Here is a 19,709-nt window from a genome sequence, read left to right as displayed (position 1 = left end):
TACAAAGAAAACAAACATCTGCTATGTGTGCATTTTGTTTTGTTTTTTCATAGAATGTACATAGCACAAGTTCAATTGACACTACAGATGAATTTGTAGGTTGGGAGGAAATTAGCCTAGGCTATAGCATTTACATTTATTTCTCTATTTCCATGCATAACATAATGCATATATTGTCCAGGTCTTACTGAACATGTGTGAATGTATTAGTACTCTGCATTGTAAGAAGGGGAAAATAATTAAACTCTATTTTTTTTTTCCTCCCTGTTTTCTCCCTGTTTTTTTTTTTTTTTCCTGCTCCTACCATTCCTTTTTATTTTGATTAGTTCAAAGCATGTGCATCTTTCTGAAAGGAGATATTTTAATGCTTAGTTTTTAATGTAAAGCATATGGTCCATGCTTAAGCTGTTTTTATAAGCTGTTTTTTATATGTTTGTTGAACTAACAGTTTAACAGAAGATTCAGCCATATTTACCATTACTCACTGTTGTACTTCTGCAACTCATGGGGCACATAGGTTTTTTTGGAACTACTTAGAAGGATGACTGTAGTAAAATGTGCAAACAAACCCTTGTCACTGAACTGTTTTTTGCAAGTAACATTACCCTCTTTTTTATTATTTATAATTTTCAGGTCTTTAAAATAGAAGTGCTGGTGAGTGGAAGGAAACATTTTGTGGAGAAGAGGTATAGTGAATTCCATGCACTTCATAAAAAGGTACTGATCTTTTTCTTTATAATAGTAGCTTTTTTTGCCTCAGTGATGTTTTCTTCTCTCTTGTAATTGTTTATCATGGTTTATCTTAAATACATCCTGTGATTCATGCCTCTGGAAATTAATTCCTAACTAACTCAATTTCTTTTTGTTTTGTAGAAGGGACTTAGTTAATAACTTTTGTTACTAAGTCTCCTTTTCTTTTTGATTGTTATTTAAATGCTGTATGGCTAAAATGCTGTCTAGTATAATTTTGTCTTCTTACAAAGTCACAAAATAAGTTCCATGCAAACCACATGGGTTTAGAGTGGGTTTTTTCCCAGTTAGGCAATTAATTTGTTAGTTCTCTAAATTTTATTGCTAACCTGCCATATGTAAAGATGAGGAAACAACTTTTGTACATGAGGAAACCAGATAAGAAAGTGACTGAGTAAAGCATCTCAATTAAAGTAACATAAAATATCTGCTAAGCTTGTCTACTGAATCATCTTAGTAATATATAGAAGGGAGCTCGGTACTTTCAAGGCTGGTTATCCACTAATACTTCTTTAAATTACTTTGACCATTGTTAAAGTATGTTAAAATATGAATTTTTCTCTCCAAACTGAACTGAAAGGCTGCTGTGCAGTTGTGCTGCTGAAAGGCAAGCTTTATTTTTTTGTGAAGGAGAATTCTGGAGGAGCATTGCAGCCCATTACCAGCAGTGGGACTGTACTGAAGAGTTTCAGTCCCAGGATCTGGGTCAACTAAATGTCTCTTGTTTTGTAGGTCTGAGTGGCAGTGGAGTGTGGGCACAATCAGCTACTTTGACTGATGCTGCTGGTCTTCATTGTAGAAAAGCTTCCTCTGCAAACAAGAGACCAGCATGGGTATTTACAGCTCCTGTCAGTGCAATGTTGGAGGAGTTTAGTTTCACCAGTGTGTTTGCTGGTGGTCCTGAATTAGCTCAGGAAAGAAGCATTAACCTGAGGATGATTTTGCCAGGCTTGTAAGTATAGATTTAAGCAAACTTGTCTGAGCAAAAGGCAACTATTGACCCATCAAAGTATAAAAACAAGACCCATTTGCTTTACTGCACCATAATTAAGATGCTTAAGTGCTTCTTGCCTCAGTAATGGTATTATCTGCCACTTATTAATACTTATTTTCTTGTTTATTGTTTTACTGCAGATATGTCTCAGATACTATCATCCTTATGTTCATATTAAATATGAAACCAAATAAGCAACAGTATCAGAAACAGTAAAATAACTCACTCACCCACCACTAAACCTTGCAATATATGAGTGCTTTGTCTGAGAATAATTCTGAGAATGATTCTGAGAACAATACTGCAGTTGAAGGTAAAGTAGATGAATAGAGTTTATACAGTGAAATAGGCTAGGAAACATTAAGAGGGAAAAATCAGGATTTATATCCTTAAAATGTACCCTATCCAAGCAGGCAGTCTCCTATTTTTAGAATAGTATAGTATTGTGTAATGCAATGTGGTACAGAATTAGAATTAGAAATAGAACTGAATATTTTCAATTGGAAAAGGTGTACAACAATTGTATAGTCAAACTGCCTAAGCAATTCAGGGAAGACCAGAAATAACAGCATTGTTCAAATGTCCCTGACAGGCCTGGGACATCCACCACCTCTTGAGGAAGCCCGTTTTGGTGTTGGATCACCCTCTTGGTAAAGAAATGTTTCCTGTTGTTCACTCCAAACCTTACCTGGCATAGCTATGAGCCACTCCCACATGTCTTGTTACTGGATCCCAGGGAGAAGTACCTCCTGCTCTACTTCCCCTCCTCACGAAGTAATGAGATCACCCCTCATCATACTTTTCTCCAAACCAAGCAAACTCCTCAGCCACCTGGCATCTATCTGCTGAGCAACTATAGATGGGTCCTTTGCAAGCAGAGAAGAAAAGCCAGCACCAAGGCTGGATCTGAAAAAGGGAGAAGAAAGCCTGTGGTTGTGGGTAGAAGCCTTTCCCAGGCTGTTCACCATTTAGGGAGCCGTCCCATGTGCAGCTGTCCCTTCACAGGGGCAGGACTTTGTACTTGCCCTTCTTAGGCTCCTGCTGTGGCAGTGTATGACTCTGGCATGATGTAGAGAGAAGCACCAAACTGTGACTCCAGGCAAGAGGAAAGATTTGGGCACCACTATAGGGAGGCTGCACCCCACAGTGCAGGCTGGTAGGAGAGCAGAGCCCAGGGACATGGAGCAGAAGGTACAGAGAAGAGGAAGCAGGCAGTGGGTCAGGGGCTGGCTCGGGAGACCCCCATCTAGAAACACGTGTCCCAGATCAGCTGCAAAGATGCAGGCATGGAGTAGGCCAGTGCTTGCCTGTAGAGGAACAATGATGCAGTACCTGGCACAAGTAGAAGGACCCATCAGGATTAACATTCCATCCTACCTAGTAAAAATGCAAAAAAGAGTGAGGATAGAATCTATACTGCTAATAACACTGAGGCTTCTCCTATAGATTTGTGCATTTATTTTATTTCAGCAGTTGGGGCTGGGAGCTTTTGAGGGCTGGCACATGCCACAGCTGATGCCAAATCCTGCTTTAGCCATGTTCCAAGGCACCTTCCAACATCACTGACGTGGTGCTGGGTTCTTTGGTGGAGGGGCCTTGTGGGTCTCTTTCCCTTCTCTTCAGGAGTTGCTGTGACCCTTCAAGGGAGCATTTACTTTGCCTCTGGAAGTTGCAGCCCTGGGCACAGCCTTATCTGATGGCAATGGGAGTTGAGGGGTGGCTGCCAGGATCCCCACGAGCAGCAGGGGAGGAGTTGGCCTTTCTGTTGCTGCATTGCACAGTGACACACACGTGCTGCTGCATGAATGTCACTATGCAGTTTTGGAGGGACACTCCCAGCATCCAGCCCAGCAGCTCTGCATTCATCCTTTGGTTGGGATAGTTCTGATGGTGTCTTCCACCATGGCTCATCCAACACTGTTGCCAAATATTGCCATCCCCTGGTGGATCCATGGTTGCAGTGTCTAGAGGAGCATAGCATGGTTCTGAAAGCAGTATAGTGAGCACACAGAGGCTGGATGCTACCCACAAGACACCTGAGCATTCCTTCTTGAAGCCCACCTTTGTGGTGCTCCAGAATGATGGAGGTCCTGGGCAGCTGGATGGCCCAGATCCACTCCCACCTGGTGGATGATTCATAGGGGGTGTGGTGACATCCTCCAGTCATTGTTCAGCTGAAATGATTGCAAGACTGACAGGATACTCCTCTTGCAGAGGGACTACTTGGGTTGTCCTCAGCCCATCACATGATGGACAGGTAGCAGAACTGGTGGAGGGTCCACATCACATAACTGGCCTTCTCCTAGCTGTCCAGAGAGATGGGACAGCAGGTTTAACTTCACTGTAATTTCTGGAGCTGCACAATTACTCCATATAAAAGTAATGGATGACTGCCATCTCACTCATTTGTCTTCTTGTGCACCATTTTCACTGCAATAACTCATTTTGCAGAGATTTCTTACAACACCAGAAAAACCATAAATGATGCCCCTTTCTCTCTCTGCAGAAAATAGCAGAAAAATAAACAAATCTGAAAAACAGATATTCTAACCAGGCACTTTGCACCATGTTTCAATTTGTTTAATTTTCTCATTCACTTGCTGTTTCTTTAATTATTCACAGCACAGATGCAAAACTTATAGCATATTTTGGTCACAATATACCTTTTTAATAAGTCTTATTTTTTGAAATTGTAAAATTTTTGTTAATATTGTTGAACAGCTCATAGTGTGAACCATAGTGCTTTCAGTGTTACAGAAATCCTAGAGAAAGTATTTGCATCAGTTTGCTATCAGCATGCCAATATGGTATTTATCTTCCTCTCTTCCCCTTTAATTTAAAATGTATATTTCATTCTAAATTCCTCTGAGTACATGGCAGGTCTCTTTAGACTTGCTGCATATTCTAGGTGCCCTTAGTGTTGGAGGTGTCTGTAGAGTGTAGGAGAAACAGAGCTTCTGTAGAGAACATCCGTGGTAGACAATGGACGTGAAGACTGATAGGGAGATTGTGCCTTTCACTGGGGCACAGTGTGCCTTGCTGGCACTGTGTGGAGGAAGGAGGACTGTTGCTCATATAAGACATTATTTTTTCATCAGAATGCCAATTAATGTTTTGATTAATTGTATTTTTTAAACAAAGCTGTTTCCAAGAACATGTCTAGATTTCTGTCTTGGGTTCGATCTTTCATGGATTCCAGTTGTGTAAAAGAGTAAAGCCCGACTTCCTGTGCAATCTGGCGGTAGTGGAAAAGGTTTAAAATATTTTCAATATTTCCATGTTACATCAGGAATACAATTGATTCTTCTCACAGAAACGACCCACAGATATTAGCTACTGTGAAATAGTTTGCATAGACCATTATGCTTTGCCCTGATTATGAGCAGCAAGCCTTTCCTGTCAGGCTATGCAGCATTCCCATTATAGTATTGTATATAAGTCTGAACAAAAGTTTTATTATTCTGGTGTGGAAAGTTTTTTAGCAAAAATTGAATTATTTATAGGTATATAACATAGTTTAAAATACAACCATTTGTTCACTTTTATTCCCAAATATCTTTTTATACTTCTTTCCCTATATGTTAATAAATATTGGTAGCTCTTTTTAAGTACAATATTGCTAGAAGGTCACAGTATTAAAACTACTGCAGTGAAATTTCCAAAAATCTGAAGTGTAAAACATCTTGTTTTGCAAGTTGTCTATAAATTTGGAATAACTAGCGTATACTCTACATCATGTTTTCTTATTGGACAAATAACTCGTTACTTGATAATGTTCACCATCTTTAAGTCTTTCAAGAAGTAGAGACTACAGTATGTCAATAGGTTTTAAGTCAGTGTCACAGACAGGAAGGTACTATGGGCAGTAATAGTCCTCAAATATGTTTTATTTTGTGTTGGGACAAGTCTAAAGCAATACAGATAATGCATATGTAGTTTTGCTTAATACTCCTTGATATTGTTATAATAATTTATAGCAATATATATGACTAGATTATTGTAAGCATAAGAAAGTGGGCTTTTCATGTATCTTTTGTATGTCTGTATAATGTGACTTCAAACTTAGAACCAGAATCTATACCAGCACATTAAATAGTTGGGTTTTGGATGTTTTATATGTAACAGGGCCACAGAGCACAAGGGGATTGTTAATCATCAGCTGAGTTACCAGCCACAGAGTATTTATTTTGTAAGCAGCTAGGTCTTGATGGATGTTTGTATAGTTTCAGATTTGTCTGCGCTCATCTGGAGCATTATCATTTGTTGCTTGCTTGCAGATTCTGTCATAGTTGGCAACAGTGGTGACCGTAGTTTCTTCAACATCCCCAATCAATTTGGAGGGAAAAATGGGAGGTTGTATTCTGGTTTTAATATCAATTAGTAAATGTGGCTGGGTTTGGACTTTTATTTTCGAGTGTTGTTTTTCTCACTTCACATTTAATTTTAATTTAGCACTGTTAAGAAATAAAGAAGTTGCAAAATGTTTCCAGAGCATTTGAGGTTTCCCAGCTGCAGCTTTGATACTTGTGATTTCAGAGACGTTGATACGTTGCTACTGCTTTTTCCTGTAGTGACATCCCAGCAAGCTCAAAGATGAAATGTAAATGCTCAGTCTCCCATGGGTATGCATGTCAATGTCAATTTTGAGTTTTTTTCCTTGCATTCTTTGCTTCAGATTTACTCAGAGACAATATCCAACAGAAGGAATGCCACCTTCTATTAAAATGCAATGGAGTCTATTTCAGTTATTATTTTTGCTCTGTAGTTTTGAGGAAAACATTAATATTTTTTGATTAAAAAAATATATGTTGCTCCAGCAAGAGGACTTTTTGTGTTGTCAGGTGCATATTTTCATCTATCTATATATAATCATATGTATGCATATATAAAAATATATATATATATACGAGGTATGTGTGTATATAGATACACTTTATATATAGATCTATGTAGATACATGTATAAGATTTCCTGTGGGAATCTTTAGAGGAATAGTTACGGACTTCTCTTTGAAATATAATTAGTGACAATCTTGCTATTTCTCTGTGTAAGATATTAAACACAGACTGTCAATCTGTTGGTACACTTTGAGAGCATCAATATTTCACTCTTTTGATTGCCAGCTCTCTAGAGAAATGGTTAGCACTCCTCCCTGTAGTTTTCACACCTGTTCATAATTGCTTAAGTCTGGAGTTAAAAACCATCATTATGTGTTCACGGCACTTAGCAGGGTAATTTCTGGTTATGTCGTGGTAATGTTATGAGGTATTGTCCCAGACAGACTAATGGGAAAATCCAATTTCAAATATTCATATGTAGTGGTTGCCATTTTATTTTCAGGCTATTATTTTCAAAAAATTGTTAGTATGGTTGCATTTTACTGTCCAGGATAACTGGATGCGAGGATTTTTAACCACATTCTGTAGGTATGACATCTGCTATTATTTCAGGGAGATGAATTGTAAGTAACTTCATTTCCATGCTGTTGTCCCTAATGCATAGGTTTTTATGCTTTTTTTTTTTTTTTCCTTGCAGCTCAAGAAGTTCATAAGAACACCAGAGATTCCTTCAAAGCACGTGAGAAACTGGGTCCCCAAGGTCCTGGAGCAGCGACGACAAGGCTTGGAGTTGTACTTGCAGGTGTGTCTTCTTGCAGACTGGTGAAAGCAGCATCTATTTCCACAGCATTAGAAAGTATGAAGTGTAGCGTTTTACTGATAGGCAATTTTAGAGGTGGGAAGTGACCTGTGAACTTACCAGCAGCAGTGATTTCTGTTCACTTAGCAGACCTACCAGCTAGAAATGCAGGCTTTTTTGCATTTTTTCCCTGAGTTTCCAAAGGCTGTCTTCATTTTCTTCTGTCTAAAATGGGGAAAATAATGTTATTCTTTCCAAAGTTGTTCTGACTATGCTGATCAAAAGTGTTGCAGAAAAACTATAAGAAGACTTTATTTAGCTCACCTCTATTTAGACAGACTAGGGAAGCATCAGCTCATCAAATTCATACCACTCTTCTATACATACCTGTATATTAATTGTACCTCTAGCTGAAATAGGCACCTGTCATCTCATATTCATCTCTGTTGGTTTGGACATTTGCCTTAAGTCTTAGGTTCTACCTGGATGGGTCATGATTTTGATCAAGACAATAAAAGGAGTCTTCAGGAATGATGCAGTTGTATAGACACTTAAATATATCAGGAATAAATCCTATTTATTTTTAATTAACGAAATTTCTATTGTCACCATGATTGCTTTAAAAAAGTTCCATGGTGTACATTCACAGTTGTTTTTCTAGTGACAAATCCAGATTAAGGTGTTCCTTTAAACATGTTCTGAGTTCAATGCACTTTCAGCTATGCTCATGCAAGTGCTGTTTTACTGAAGGGGTTCATAGAAATAATGTGTCAAAAAATAATTGTTTTGGAATGAAGGCAAGACTAACAGTCTTCTATTTTTACTCACATTGGCCACTTGCAGTGAATTTTTGTTTTTTCTGATTCCCATACAACTTTATTTTGGACATAATCACTACCAAGGCACATGTACCAGTTAAGTCTAAAGCAGTTTATTTCATTAAAAAGGTAGAAAAGTAATCTGGCTATCACTTTTAATTGCTGATAAACTGTAAAAGAACATCTCCCTCTACTGGAAGAGTTAGTTATTTCTTGTTCTTTTGTAGTCTTGCACGTTTAATTAACTTTTCCTCTAGTCTATTGCTGTTGGCTGTCTTAGAAACATGCAATGGTTTCGGTTGGAAGGGACTACCGGGCATCATCTGTTTAAAACATGACAAGCCTCTAAGTTATATCCATACTAATGTGCATACTAATTTAAACAAGAAAAAAAGTTGTTAATGCTTTTGTCAAAGTAATTAATTTCTGTTTCCACTAATAGAATGCAGAATTAGTCAGTAAAATTTTAACTTCTAAGTTAATTAGAGCCTGGTTCTAGACAATGAAAATTTGGTAGTAAGGCACTTCAGTTATGAGACATTTTTTAATAGTGCCAAGCATTTGCCAAAGCACAGTGTAGAAATATACTACAATTTCAGAAGACATGATCAGTTTTTTATTTAACGCCATGTATGTAAAATATTGCAAACATGTTTTCAGATGGTACTACTGACAGTTTATCTGTAGGAGTTGTTTGGCTACTAATTTCACTAGTCAGTGTTGGTGCTTGTAGCCAGACATTTGTGCAGCTGATAAACTTTTATGAAGATATGCCAGTCATTAATTGTTTTTGATAAAACCAGCCAGAACCATATGCCAATACTGAGCTATTACACAGATGTAATGTTCAATTAATTTGTTTTAGCAGATGGCCATGGAATACAGACCTGTACCTGACTGACAAGGTACATATTGGGTTCTTGAGATATTTTTAATTAAGTAGTTGTCTGTAATTAAATGCAGATAAAAATATTGACATGAAATGAGGGTAGTAGAATCACTGTCTATTACATAGAAAGGAAAGCAAGACATTCCTGTCTAAGACAGAAGTTGCTGCAGTTGCCAGTACTTTACTTTTTGTGACCTTTTCATGATGAAACTGCCCTTTTAAATCCTTTAAACACAGGTTGATTGTTTCTTGGAGTGGATGGAGACGAGCTCAGAAACATTTCATTATATCTTTCTGAAGAGTAGCAAAATACAAATAAATGAAGTATTATTAAATTGTGAGCTACAATTAAAAATAAAAAGTATTTATTTATTATTTTTTAATGTATCAGTAGCCACTGGCAGCTAATTGTATAAGACTGCTTATTTCACTTCTGTTTTTGAAAGGTTGGGTCAGGACTTTTTCTTGTTATAGTAGACAAATTTTAATGGAATTTTGAAAGAATCATTTATCATACACTATTTTTAAGTAAGACATATTTTACAAGTTTGACTGGAATGTGCTACTTTTGTTTTTTATACTGTGAAACAATTGACTAGAGCACTAATATGCTTAGTAATTCAATTGCATGTATAATAATATTTACAGAGTCCTTGTGAATACTGAGAACAATCAACTGACTAACAAGAGGAAAGAAGGATTATGTTTAATTTATTAATGAGGAAACAGATGCAGAGATAAGTGAATGACAGATTGTGGCCCCAAACATTCAAGCAAATTAGTATGAAGAAATAAGTTATTGCTACTCTCCTTAGCATGGTAAATGTTTCTGTGCATGAAGTTAAACTACAGCACAAATCACTTAAACTGAACTGATTTAGTCTTTGCTAAATAAGAAAAATTACAGAATAAACTGCATTGGAAGAGACCCACAAGGATCATCGAGTCCAACTCCTGGCCTGCACAGCAGAGCCTCAAGAGTCACTCCTTGTGCCCAAGAGCACTGTCCTAACACTTGAGCTCTCTCAGGCTGGTGCTATGATCACTTCCCTGGGGAGCCTGTTCAGTGCCCAGCCACCCTCTGGGTGAAGAACTTTTCCTGATATCCAGCCTAAATCTCCTTAGAGGCCATTACCTTGGGTCCTGTCACAGAGATCAGTGCCTGCCCCTCCTCTTCCCCTCCTGAGGATGTTGAAAATGAGGCCTCCCCTTGGTTTCCTTTAAATTTCAAAACACCTGTTACTGCCAGTAGGAGAGCACTTAACCAGCTTTTACTGCTTTATGGTGGCCATTGAGTACATTAAGTAACTTTATAATTACTTGATTGTATATCTGAGCTTGTAGCTTAGAGTAGAGCAGAGATGAGAAGCAAGGTGGTTTGATTTTAATTTTCTAAAATAAATCACTGGGTTACACTATTGCTCACAAAAATCTCTCGTTAGTAGTTTTAGTCTGCAGTAAGATTTGAACTTAATATTTATTTATGGTTAGAAATATATTCTCTTGATGAGCCTCATTAGGAGCTTCTTGTTTAAGAAAGGTAGACGGTAAGGATTTTAAGCAGTTGGTTGTATAAGGCGCCTATAATTTGAGAAGGGTGCCAAAAGGATCTACTCTGAAAGCCTGTGACTCCTCACAGTAGTGAGTGTAGATGAATGTATATGCTTTAAAGTACCAGAAGGTGAAGGTAAGTATGGAAGATGATGAAGCAGGCTGATAACCAGCATTGTAGCTTCTGGATGGTGTTTGTTTGGTTTGGGTTTTTTTTTTCATCCTCTGTCCAGTTATCACAAAGCAATACAGAAATATAATTTGGTTTGTATGTGTATTTAAATAAGATATAAATCACTTGAAAACTCCCTCTTCCATAGTTTTTACTGTGTCTGAATTTAGTAAGTCATTTTGTAGATGGACCAAGTGAACAGGTAGTTTGGGTCTTAGTTTGATCATTGAGGGGTGGCACTGGAGGGACCTTACCTAACTGGCTGTCAGAGCAGCTGCAGCTGCTTTGGGTCAAATCAGTATTTGTTACAAATACATTTGATATGATACACTATTTCAGGAGCAGTTTTTACAGTGCTTATTTCCTGTGAATTGTTAATGGAGAAGAATTTGATGTAGCTACCTGCTCATTTGGAGTTAGGTCATATCCTTGTCCCAGTAAGCTGACACTGGATGTTGTTGCCATCCAGTCTGTCTGCCCCGGGGACTTGCCCTTTGACAGGTCTGCCTTTTAAAGTTCAATGGAATAGATATTTTCAACCCCCTTGGGCTAAAGAAATTTCATAATTTGCTGATATCATCAGTCCAACAAGATAACAAGCATCGTTAAGAGAATTCACTTTGAAGTAGCACCCACATCTCAGCATGAGACTTGGTAGCTACTGCTAGTCTTCACTGAAATATTTTGCTTATAGGGAGAGATTTTGAAGGAGGCCCATATTTTTTATTAGTTTCAGGGTACTAACTAATTTTATGTGGTCTGGATGACCTGAAGAAATTCTTCTTGTGACTAGCAAGGCTCTAATATAAAACAGAGAGCTGTAGACCTTCTGAAGTGCTCTGTATATATGTAGGGTCTCTATGTACATATGTCTCTAACCAGAGTTAATATGTAGAGCTAATATTTCTCTTTTGGCTGAGGTCAAGAAAACATACTTGCCTTTTATTTATTCTTAAACTTTTTACAAAGAGAACAGTCCTGATTCCTGGAGATAAGATTGGTTAAAGTGCTCCTTGGCTGTAAGACGTGAAGACTTGATGAACTTCAACATTCCAGTAGTTTCAGAATCCAAATATTAAAAATGAATTATAGCATTTATGAAACTGGACTAGAGATTTTTTTTTCCATTTAAGGAAATAATCTGGAGATCTGAGAAGCACTTTGACCTATATTTCAGTATTCTTCAGAATGCAAATCTCTTTAAAAATATTTTAACAACCAATCTTTCCTGTAAAACATAAGACCATATATGTTACGGTTTTTCTCTTAAGAAATTAAAATCCAGTTCTATACTCCTTAGCTGTCTTAGTTTCCAGCAGGGTGGAGTTAGGAAAACAGTGAATGTAATAATGTAATAAATAATATGTTGTTGCTTTATGAGTAAGCTCATCAGAAATGTGAAGAAGAAGACCACACATTATTATATTGCTTTTTAAAATTCTTTTTGGGAGAACAACTGCAACTGCAAAAAATGAGGACAAATGTGTTTTTCTGTAGTTAGTTAGATTGCAGAGGACAAACTGTCAATATAGAAAAATTGACTTAAGGTGTCTTTTCTTCATAGGCCACTATGATTTTCTTTAATTACCACAATAAGAATTGATACAAAATTCCTTGTGGTAAAGTTTAAATAAGTAAATAACCTTTCCTGACTGGATAGTGGGTATGAACAAAATTTTTGTACTATTTTCTTTTAAGTTGATCTAATTTTGTGATATTACTTTGTAAAAGTTTTAAATTCAGTTAAAAAATTCTGAAGGATTCTTTTTATTGATTTGAAAACTCTGTTGCAGAGCATTTCAGACCTAATATGGCATTTCATATTCAGCCAGGGATAAGAATTGTCCTTTCCTTGAGCTTCGGTCATTGTCCCTTTTCACTATCATTCTGAGGGCTGGGTTAATGTGATTTCTCAGGGTTTTTTATCAAATTGTGAAGAGTTTTCCATCACCTTGTGAGGAGTTTCATTAGTTCTTCACTGCTTAATTGATACAATTTCTGTTGACCTCTCGCTATTCTAACAAGAAGGAATGAAAACTCAGCCATTTATAACCTTGTCCATTGTCAAAAAGACTGGAGAGCTCTCTGCTCTAAAATGTGGCATCTAGGCTCCTGATGCCAGTGTGCAAGTACTCCACATAGTGTGTTTGCTAGACTTCGCCTTTCAATAGCCAAAAACACCTGTTCTGTAACTGCAGCTGAAATTCTGCTTCAGAACTTTAGGAGTAGGATCAGAAAAGAAATTTATTTGGGGAAAAGAAATTATTGGTGATGTACATAGTTTTTCATTGTCTTCTCTTTGAAGTAGAGGTAAAAATGGTCCCATGGTAGTACGTAAAAGTTATCTGAGCTCTCTTAAGCAGAATTTAAGGAACTGAACAAAAACTAGGACTTGATATAAAGACATGAAGATCTTGATTGTGGCCTAAGCTGATATGAACCTCTAGGATCAGATTTTATCTGTAAGTGCTTCCTAAGTGGAACAGTTTCTGATGTTACATATGTAATATCTGTTGAGGTGACTGGTGCTGTTGGAGATGTTTAGGATTATTGAGATCTCTGTGTGTGATACATGCACTTTTATGGGTCATTTTATTGTCTTTGCTCAGTAAAAATGAATCAAATTGCTTACTATTTAATTATGAAAATGCAGTGGCAAAATGATCTTAGAAATATTCAACGATCATTCAACTATTTAAATTTTATTTCTGTGCAATTCACATTCACTCCATTTATCCATTCTGTCCATGTTCATTCATCACATTTATCCATTCATGGCAATTTTTCTTCTTTTATATTTTCAAAAATCCATTCTGTATCAAGCATTTAATTGTTCCCACATGCCTGTGTACCTTCACCAAAGGGTATTCTAGACACAAAATTTTGAGTTAGTTCAACTGGAAAGTTGGAAAGGTGTATGGAAGGACAGCCTATATCAAGCATAGAAGGTCCTCTAGTTGAAAATAACTTTTGAAGCTGATTTTGTTTTGAAGAAAAATGTTTTATATGGTAGTCTTGCATATTTATACTCTTCCTTGGTATTCATTCATAGCCATTTTGAGATACAGGATACAGTGCTAGCTAGATCTTTGGTCTGAAGTAATGATCTTCTTATAATCCTTAAAGCAGTTAGAGACATGCTTGTGTTCCAGCTTGTTATTATATTTCTTTAAACATTAATGTGTTTTTAGGAACTGAGCCCTGTATATATCATGGCCACTATTTAAAAAGAAAAAGGAGTTAACTATGTGGTTGAGAAGATATATTTGAATAATTGAGATATATCTATAGTGATACATACATACATACATACATACATACATACATACATACATAATGAAGAGGCATGCAGGTGATGTGACTGTGCAAAGCCACCTGTTAAGGCTTTTTCAGACCAAATGCTTTATATATGGGAGGTAATTTGGTTATATACTTAAAAGCTGAATTCATAGGTTGAAATTTTAAGCTATAAAAGTTTTGTGCAAAATATGGGCTTATTTTTTTTCTTCTCCACCTCATTCTGTGTATGCCTAATCTGTGGGTTTTTTCCCACTAGGCTTCTGCTTAACCATTCCCCATGTCTGAGAGAAGTGAATAGAAATTACTTTGACTTCCTTGTATCATTCATTAGGCACCACAAAGGTTTCTGCAGAGGCAGTCCTTCCCTTTGTCCTGTGTACACATACATTATTAGGATCTATTTCTAACTAATTTAAGATCAAATCGGCATTTTTGCAGGAAAAAAATTCCCATCAAGTCCAGAACAGATGCTTATCTTCCTGATTGCTGTTTCTGGAAACCAGTTTTATTTTAAGTGCAGGAGAATATGCTGAGAAGAAAGAGTCTAGCATTAGAAAGTTGCAAAAAAAAAGTTGGATTCAGTGAAATAAGATTTAACTGATGTTTTGCTAGAAAGTCTGTTTAATCACCCACATCTATTAATCACATTGAAAATTCTCTCCAGTATCCAAAATTAATCAGTGTCTTCCGTCTCTAACTCCATTTAGTGTGCAGTAATCAAGGCTGAACAGCTCCTGTAAGGAGTTCGAAAAGCAATGGTATGATAAGTATAAAAAGACAAAATGTTCTTTGTCCTCATTAAAGATTGTGAGCAGAGTGTTAAATAATATTAATGGCTGGGATTGTCAGTACTTAACAGTACTTTCCTAGTACAAGTGATTTTATTGATCGATACAGTCTCAATGTAACAGGGCAGATTATTCTACTGATTTTATCGAAACCTTAACTAAGTTTGTTAGTGTACCACATATCCTTAAATAGATCTAGATGATGATGTAGATTAAGAAAAGCAGACCACCATCCATCTTTTTTTGATAGGTTAATAACTTAAATCCATCATTGCTGTGACCAGCTTTTTTAAGATGCTGTTGTGCATACGTGTTTCTTTGGTGGTAAAGATACATAGCTGGATTTAGATGGCTGTGGATTTTAAAGGCGTGCCTGACACATGCAAAATTTCATATTTGTTAAGAAGAAGCAGAAAACCAAAGAAAACAGGGAAGTAAAATAATTCCGTAGATAATTTAAAGAAGACCCCTTTTTAAAAAGTGTGTGTCTGTAGAGATTTATGAAGAATTATTTAAAGCATTTTTCAAGCACGCTCAGAAAATTAGCTGGTTTGTGGTTTAGGAGTTAAATTTTTGCTTTTCATCTTGTGCTATGTTGTGATTTATGATTAATATTTTTTTCCTTCATCTTCAATAATCTGTTTGATTTTGCTGTATAGAACTGTGCTGCAGGAACTCTCTCATTTTACTCTTATGTGTCAGGGTTGATCAAAATTAATTTTACTGAGTTAATCATAGAATTCACGTTAGTTGGTATGACAGGTTTAGAAACCATTGTCTATGTGCTTGTTCTCTTTTCATTATACTGTGTGTCATAATAATATTGTATTACATTCTTTTGCCCAAGTTAAGATGGACATCAAAGTGTACTAATCATGCATTTCCATACAGTGAGAAATGGTCTCTGTCATGACTATACATGCTCAGAATAAGTGGAAAATATTTAAGAGGAGAGAAAAAGAAATTAAGTTCTCTATCTAAATCACAGTCTATGGAAACAGAGCTAGGAGTATTAAAAACACACTCTTGTAGTCTGCTGATGACTGTTCTCACAGTCCCGATTCCTTCTAAATCCATACAAAATACAAGATATTTAATTCATTTAGCTGTGGTGAAAGAAAATGTGGTCACCTTCCTTATCCTGAATGCAGCTTCACATTTGATGTGTAGGCAGTAAATTTTCTTTTTCCTTAATACATATTTAATAGATTTGGTTGAGCTCTTTGGCAAAGGGGAGGGAAGTCAAAAAATGTTTGTCCATTATAATAAAGAGGGAAAGAGGGGGCAGTAATTCCTGCAGTCTTTTTGTCACAACCTGAAGTTTGGTAAAAAGACTCAGGTTTCCCTCATCTTTTTAATCAATCCATAGCATTTTAAAAACATTTTCAGTTCCTTTTCTGTGCTGTTTTACATGAGGTAATTCTTATATTTAAGTATACAAATGGCTATTGCTTTTTTAAATTGGATCTTCAAAGCAAGTTAAATCTTAAGGGCCTTTTCATCAAAATTAGTCCATAAAATTAATGGATTGCTAATAAAGTGATAAACTTATTTTCTACTGAAGGAGTATTTTATTATTGCATGAGTACTGTAATGCACTCATTACAGTATTGTTAAGGTTGTTCAGTAGTATACAGCACTAAATTAGAATGTAGTTTAGACTTAGATTGCATTGACCTTATACCATCTGGTAGCATTCTTCTGCATACACTCTTTGTGTGAATGAAGATCCACCACTAATATTCTTTACACATTTATAAATTGCACATGAGGGCAGGGGAAAAATGTTAATGAAGAAGCTAATAATTATTTTTTTACATCAGGATTTGAATCTGCACATAAGGCACAGCCTGTGTTTGGAAGCCAGAGGAAGAAAACAAAATATGGGATAACTGAACCATTTGTTATGTGGTCTGGATAAAGAACTCCTTCTGGGGGAAAAAGTAGTGTAGGATCATGCTACATGTGTAAGCAATGTTAAATAAATCCTTATACATAAGGAAGCTGAATTACAGCTTGATTCTAGTGTGCCATAATAACTTTATTGTCCAATATTGTTTGTATCATTTAACATAGACCATTCTGGGGAAAAAAAAAATCAAAAAACAACAACAACAACAAAAAAACCCACAAGCAAACAAAACCCAACAAGCTGTGGAACTAATCACAGGGGGTTACCAGAAAGATACTGAAATAAATAAGCAGTAAATCTTGAACTTCTGGTTTAGATGTTGAAAGGAAGAAGCATAGGAACAGAAGAATTCTTTGCTAGAAGGACTGCTAAGCAAAACATGAGAGCTGGTCTATCAGTAGCTAAGAGAGGTAAGCAGAGGAAGAGGCAAATAGTCTTCCTCAGGTTGTGGCAGGGTGGTCAGTGAGCCTTCTCCTTTGGTTCTGTAGTAAATTCAATACTCCTGCATTAGGTATAATTCCCATGTGTCTATTTGTGCTGCCTTTTCTTGGCATTTATGCAGTCTTAGATGACTCCTTTCTGAAAAATGTTGAAGGATTTCAGGGTGAAGTAAGGGGGGAAGGTCCTGTGGTCATGGGTAGCTTAGAAGAATAACAAATGCTTATTATCTTCTCTAACATTGTCTATCTCTACCCACATCACTATTGATTATCTTTTTTTTCCTCCTGTTTATTGTCTTTGTTGTCCAAATATAATATAGATTTAGTTACATGCAGAAAAGCTCATTTTACTAAACCCATTCATTGCAGAATTTTTTGACTGAGATAGGCTTGGATTTCGGTGAAGGTGCATTTGCAAACAAATGCACATTATTGAATGATGCCTAAATGTATAACTCTGATATGCATTTTTCATGTAGACTTTGAAAATATGGACATTAAATTAAGGAACTTCCAGGGTTATTTCCGATAAACACTGTGAGTTATATATAAGGAAATATTCAATATTGATGTAAAAATTGAGGCTTGTGGTGCAGTTTCTTTTTAATTTCTTATAATTATAGTTGTCTTTATCTAATATACTTTTTCTTCTATAGGTGAAAAAGTTTGCAGAAACAAAGCATGAAGCAGAAGTAGAACATTAATTTTGTTAGGCATGTTGTAACTGGCAAAGATTAATGTATATATCTCTTGCTAATTCTTTTCAATTACTCAGTTCATATAAATTCCCAAACCTTGTTAATTATGCTGAAGTCAGGTGGTAATTTTTAACAGTGTTTCCACAGCAAGGGAATTTTCCTGGTCTAACCTTGCCCTCCTGTAGAAACTCTCAGCAGATTAGGCATTCTGACTCTAGTCCATTCGTTTTCAGCACAAGCCTAATTGCTGCCGACTGCCTGCCACAGGTACCCTGGTTATTGTACATTTAAGGGATGCAGGTTCTTCGGAGAACAAATAAGGAAAGATTACTTGTTTGTTTTGTTTCATCCCAAGAGAAATGTGGGAGCTTAATCAAGAAAAATAATTTCTTCTGTTGATTTGGCTTATTTGTGGAAAGGGATAATTGTATAGAGGCGGGCATAGAGCTATGCATTTTGAAATAAATTTTGCCATTTACCTACTTGGGAGGCAAAGATACAGCAAAATGAATGTAACACAGCATTGGAATTGATGGGGATGGTTCACATTTCTCATAGTAAGTAATTTGGTTGCTGGGCTTTTATTTTAACCAATATTGCTAGGTGGTGTTGTCATTTGTTTTGTCTGCTTCTTTGGATATCTAATCAAGTAGGGGGAAAAACGCTTTTCCAAATTGTCCTTAATTGCCACAGCACAAAGTGAGCTAAGCACTCAGGTATTTCCAATTAAAGAACTTGTTTCCAGCAAGCACCATTAAATCTATCTTTCCCAATCTGATAAATAAGCTATCAAAGAGTGGAACAGATTAATTGAGAGCAATTAGTTCAAAGCTCTGTATAACAGTTAGACTGAACAAACATCAATTAATGCAAATTTTATGTAAAGCAGTAAGAAGCACTGATGCAACAAAACAGAGCTGAGAGTAGCCACTAAGCACAAAGGAAAATTTCATATGTGATACAGAAAGAAAAGACTGGGAGAATCACAGATCATACAATTCAGAACCATCACAAGATTTATTCCAATTGCATCTAAAGTATAAGAAAGCCCTGCATATACTTCAACACTTGTGTTTGTAGACACAGTAATCTGCAAGTTTGCTTTGCTTATGTTAATAATCAGTAACTCCTGTGTTTGGTAGAGACTTATCCTACGCACTGTATTTTGATTCTCTTTTAGTGCAGGTTTGTATTCCTATATATCTAGACCTTTTGGATGGGTGTTTCTTCCAGCTGCCTGTGCATGCCAAATTGCATTGGTCCACTGGTGTAAACATCATTCTGCATTCTGCATGTGAGTTCTCCTAATGACAAAACAGAAAAAGCATTTTGACAGCACACACATCATCATGAGGAGAAAGCCTCTCTGTCACCTTAGATACTGGAAAAAACTTATAGGTTCCAAGTATAAATATGTTTTAAAAAAGTTTTACAACTTTGTTCACTTGTTGATAATTGTTTTGTATTCTCTGCTTTGGGGTAATGTACTCCATCAGGAAGGTGGCACATGAAATAGATTAATTTCCTCAGTTTTTATAGAACTACCTTGGCTAGGTAAATTGTAATGCTGCTCTACATGTTGGCATCATTTGTGTAAATTGACAGCACAAATATACCAGCTGCCACAACTTTTAAACTGCTTGCTAAGAGCATCAGTTTGTGTGGTGCATCTCTGGCCTTTACTGCAGCAATGTGGCTGGAGTCTACTTTTGCAGAATTACAGTTTTAAAATGGTTGGATAAAAATCTTATTTCTTATGC

At 36.3% G+C, this 19,709-nt stretch overlaps 1 protein-coding gene across 1 annotated transcript in view; it reads left to right on the top strand.

Annotated features, from left to right (window-relative positions):
• Positions 1 to 19,709, top strand: part of SNX24 (sorting nexin 24) — an 88,727-nt gene that overhangs the window by 44,524 nt on the left and 24,494 nt on the right. The window contains exons 2-3 of the mRNA XM_021546253.2: positions 634 to 717; positions 7,280 to 7,384. Coding sequence (XP_021401928.1) covers positions 634 to 717; positions 7,280 to 7,384 — 189 coding nt within the window. The remainder of the gene's footprint in view (positions 1 to 633; positions 718 to 7,279; positions 7,385 to 19,709) is intronic.

The sequence above is a fragment of the Lonchura striata genome, chromosome Z (genome assembly GCF_046129695.1).
Source record: "Lonchura striata isolate bLonStr1 chromosome Z, bLonStr1.mat, whole genome shotgun sequence".
NCBI lineage: Eukaryota > Metazoa > Chordata > Aves > Passeriformes > Estrildidae > Lonchura > Lonchura striata.
The sequence above is the reverse complement of the archived record's forward strand: the minus strand, read 5'-3'. Positions and strand labels throughout refer to the sequence as shown.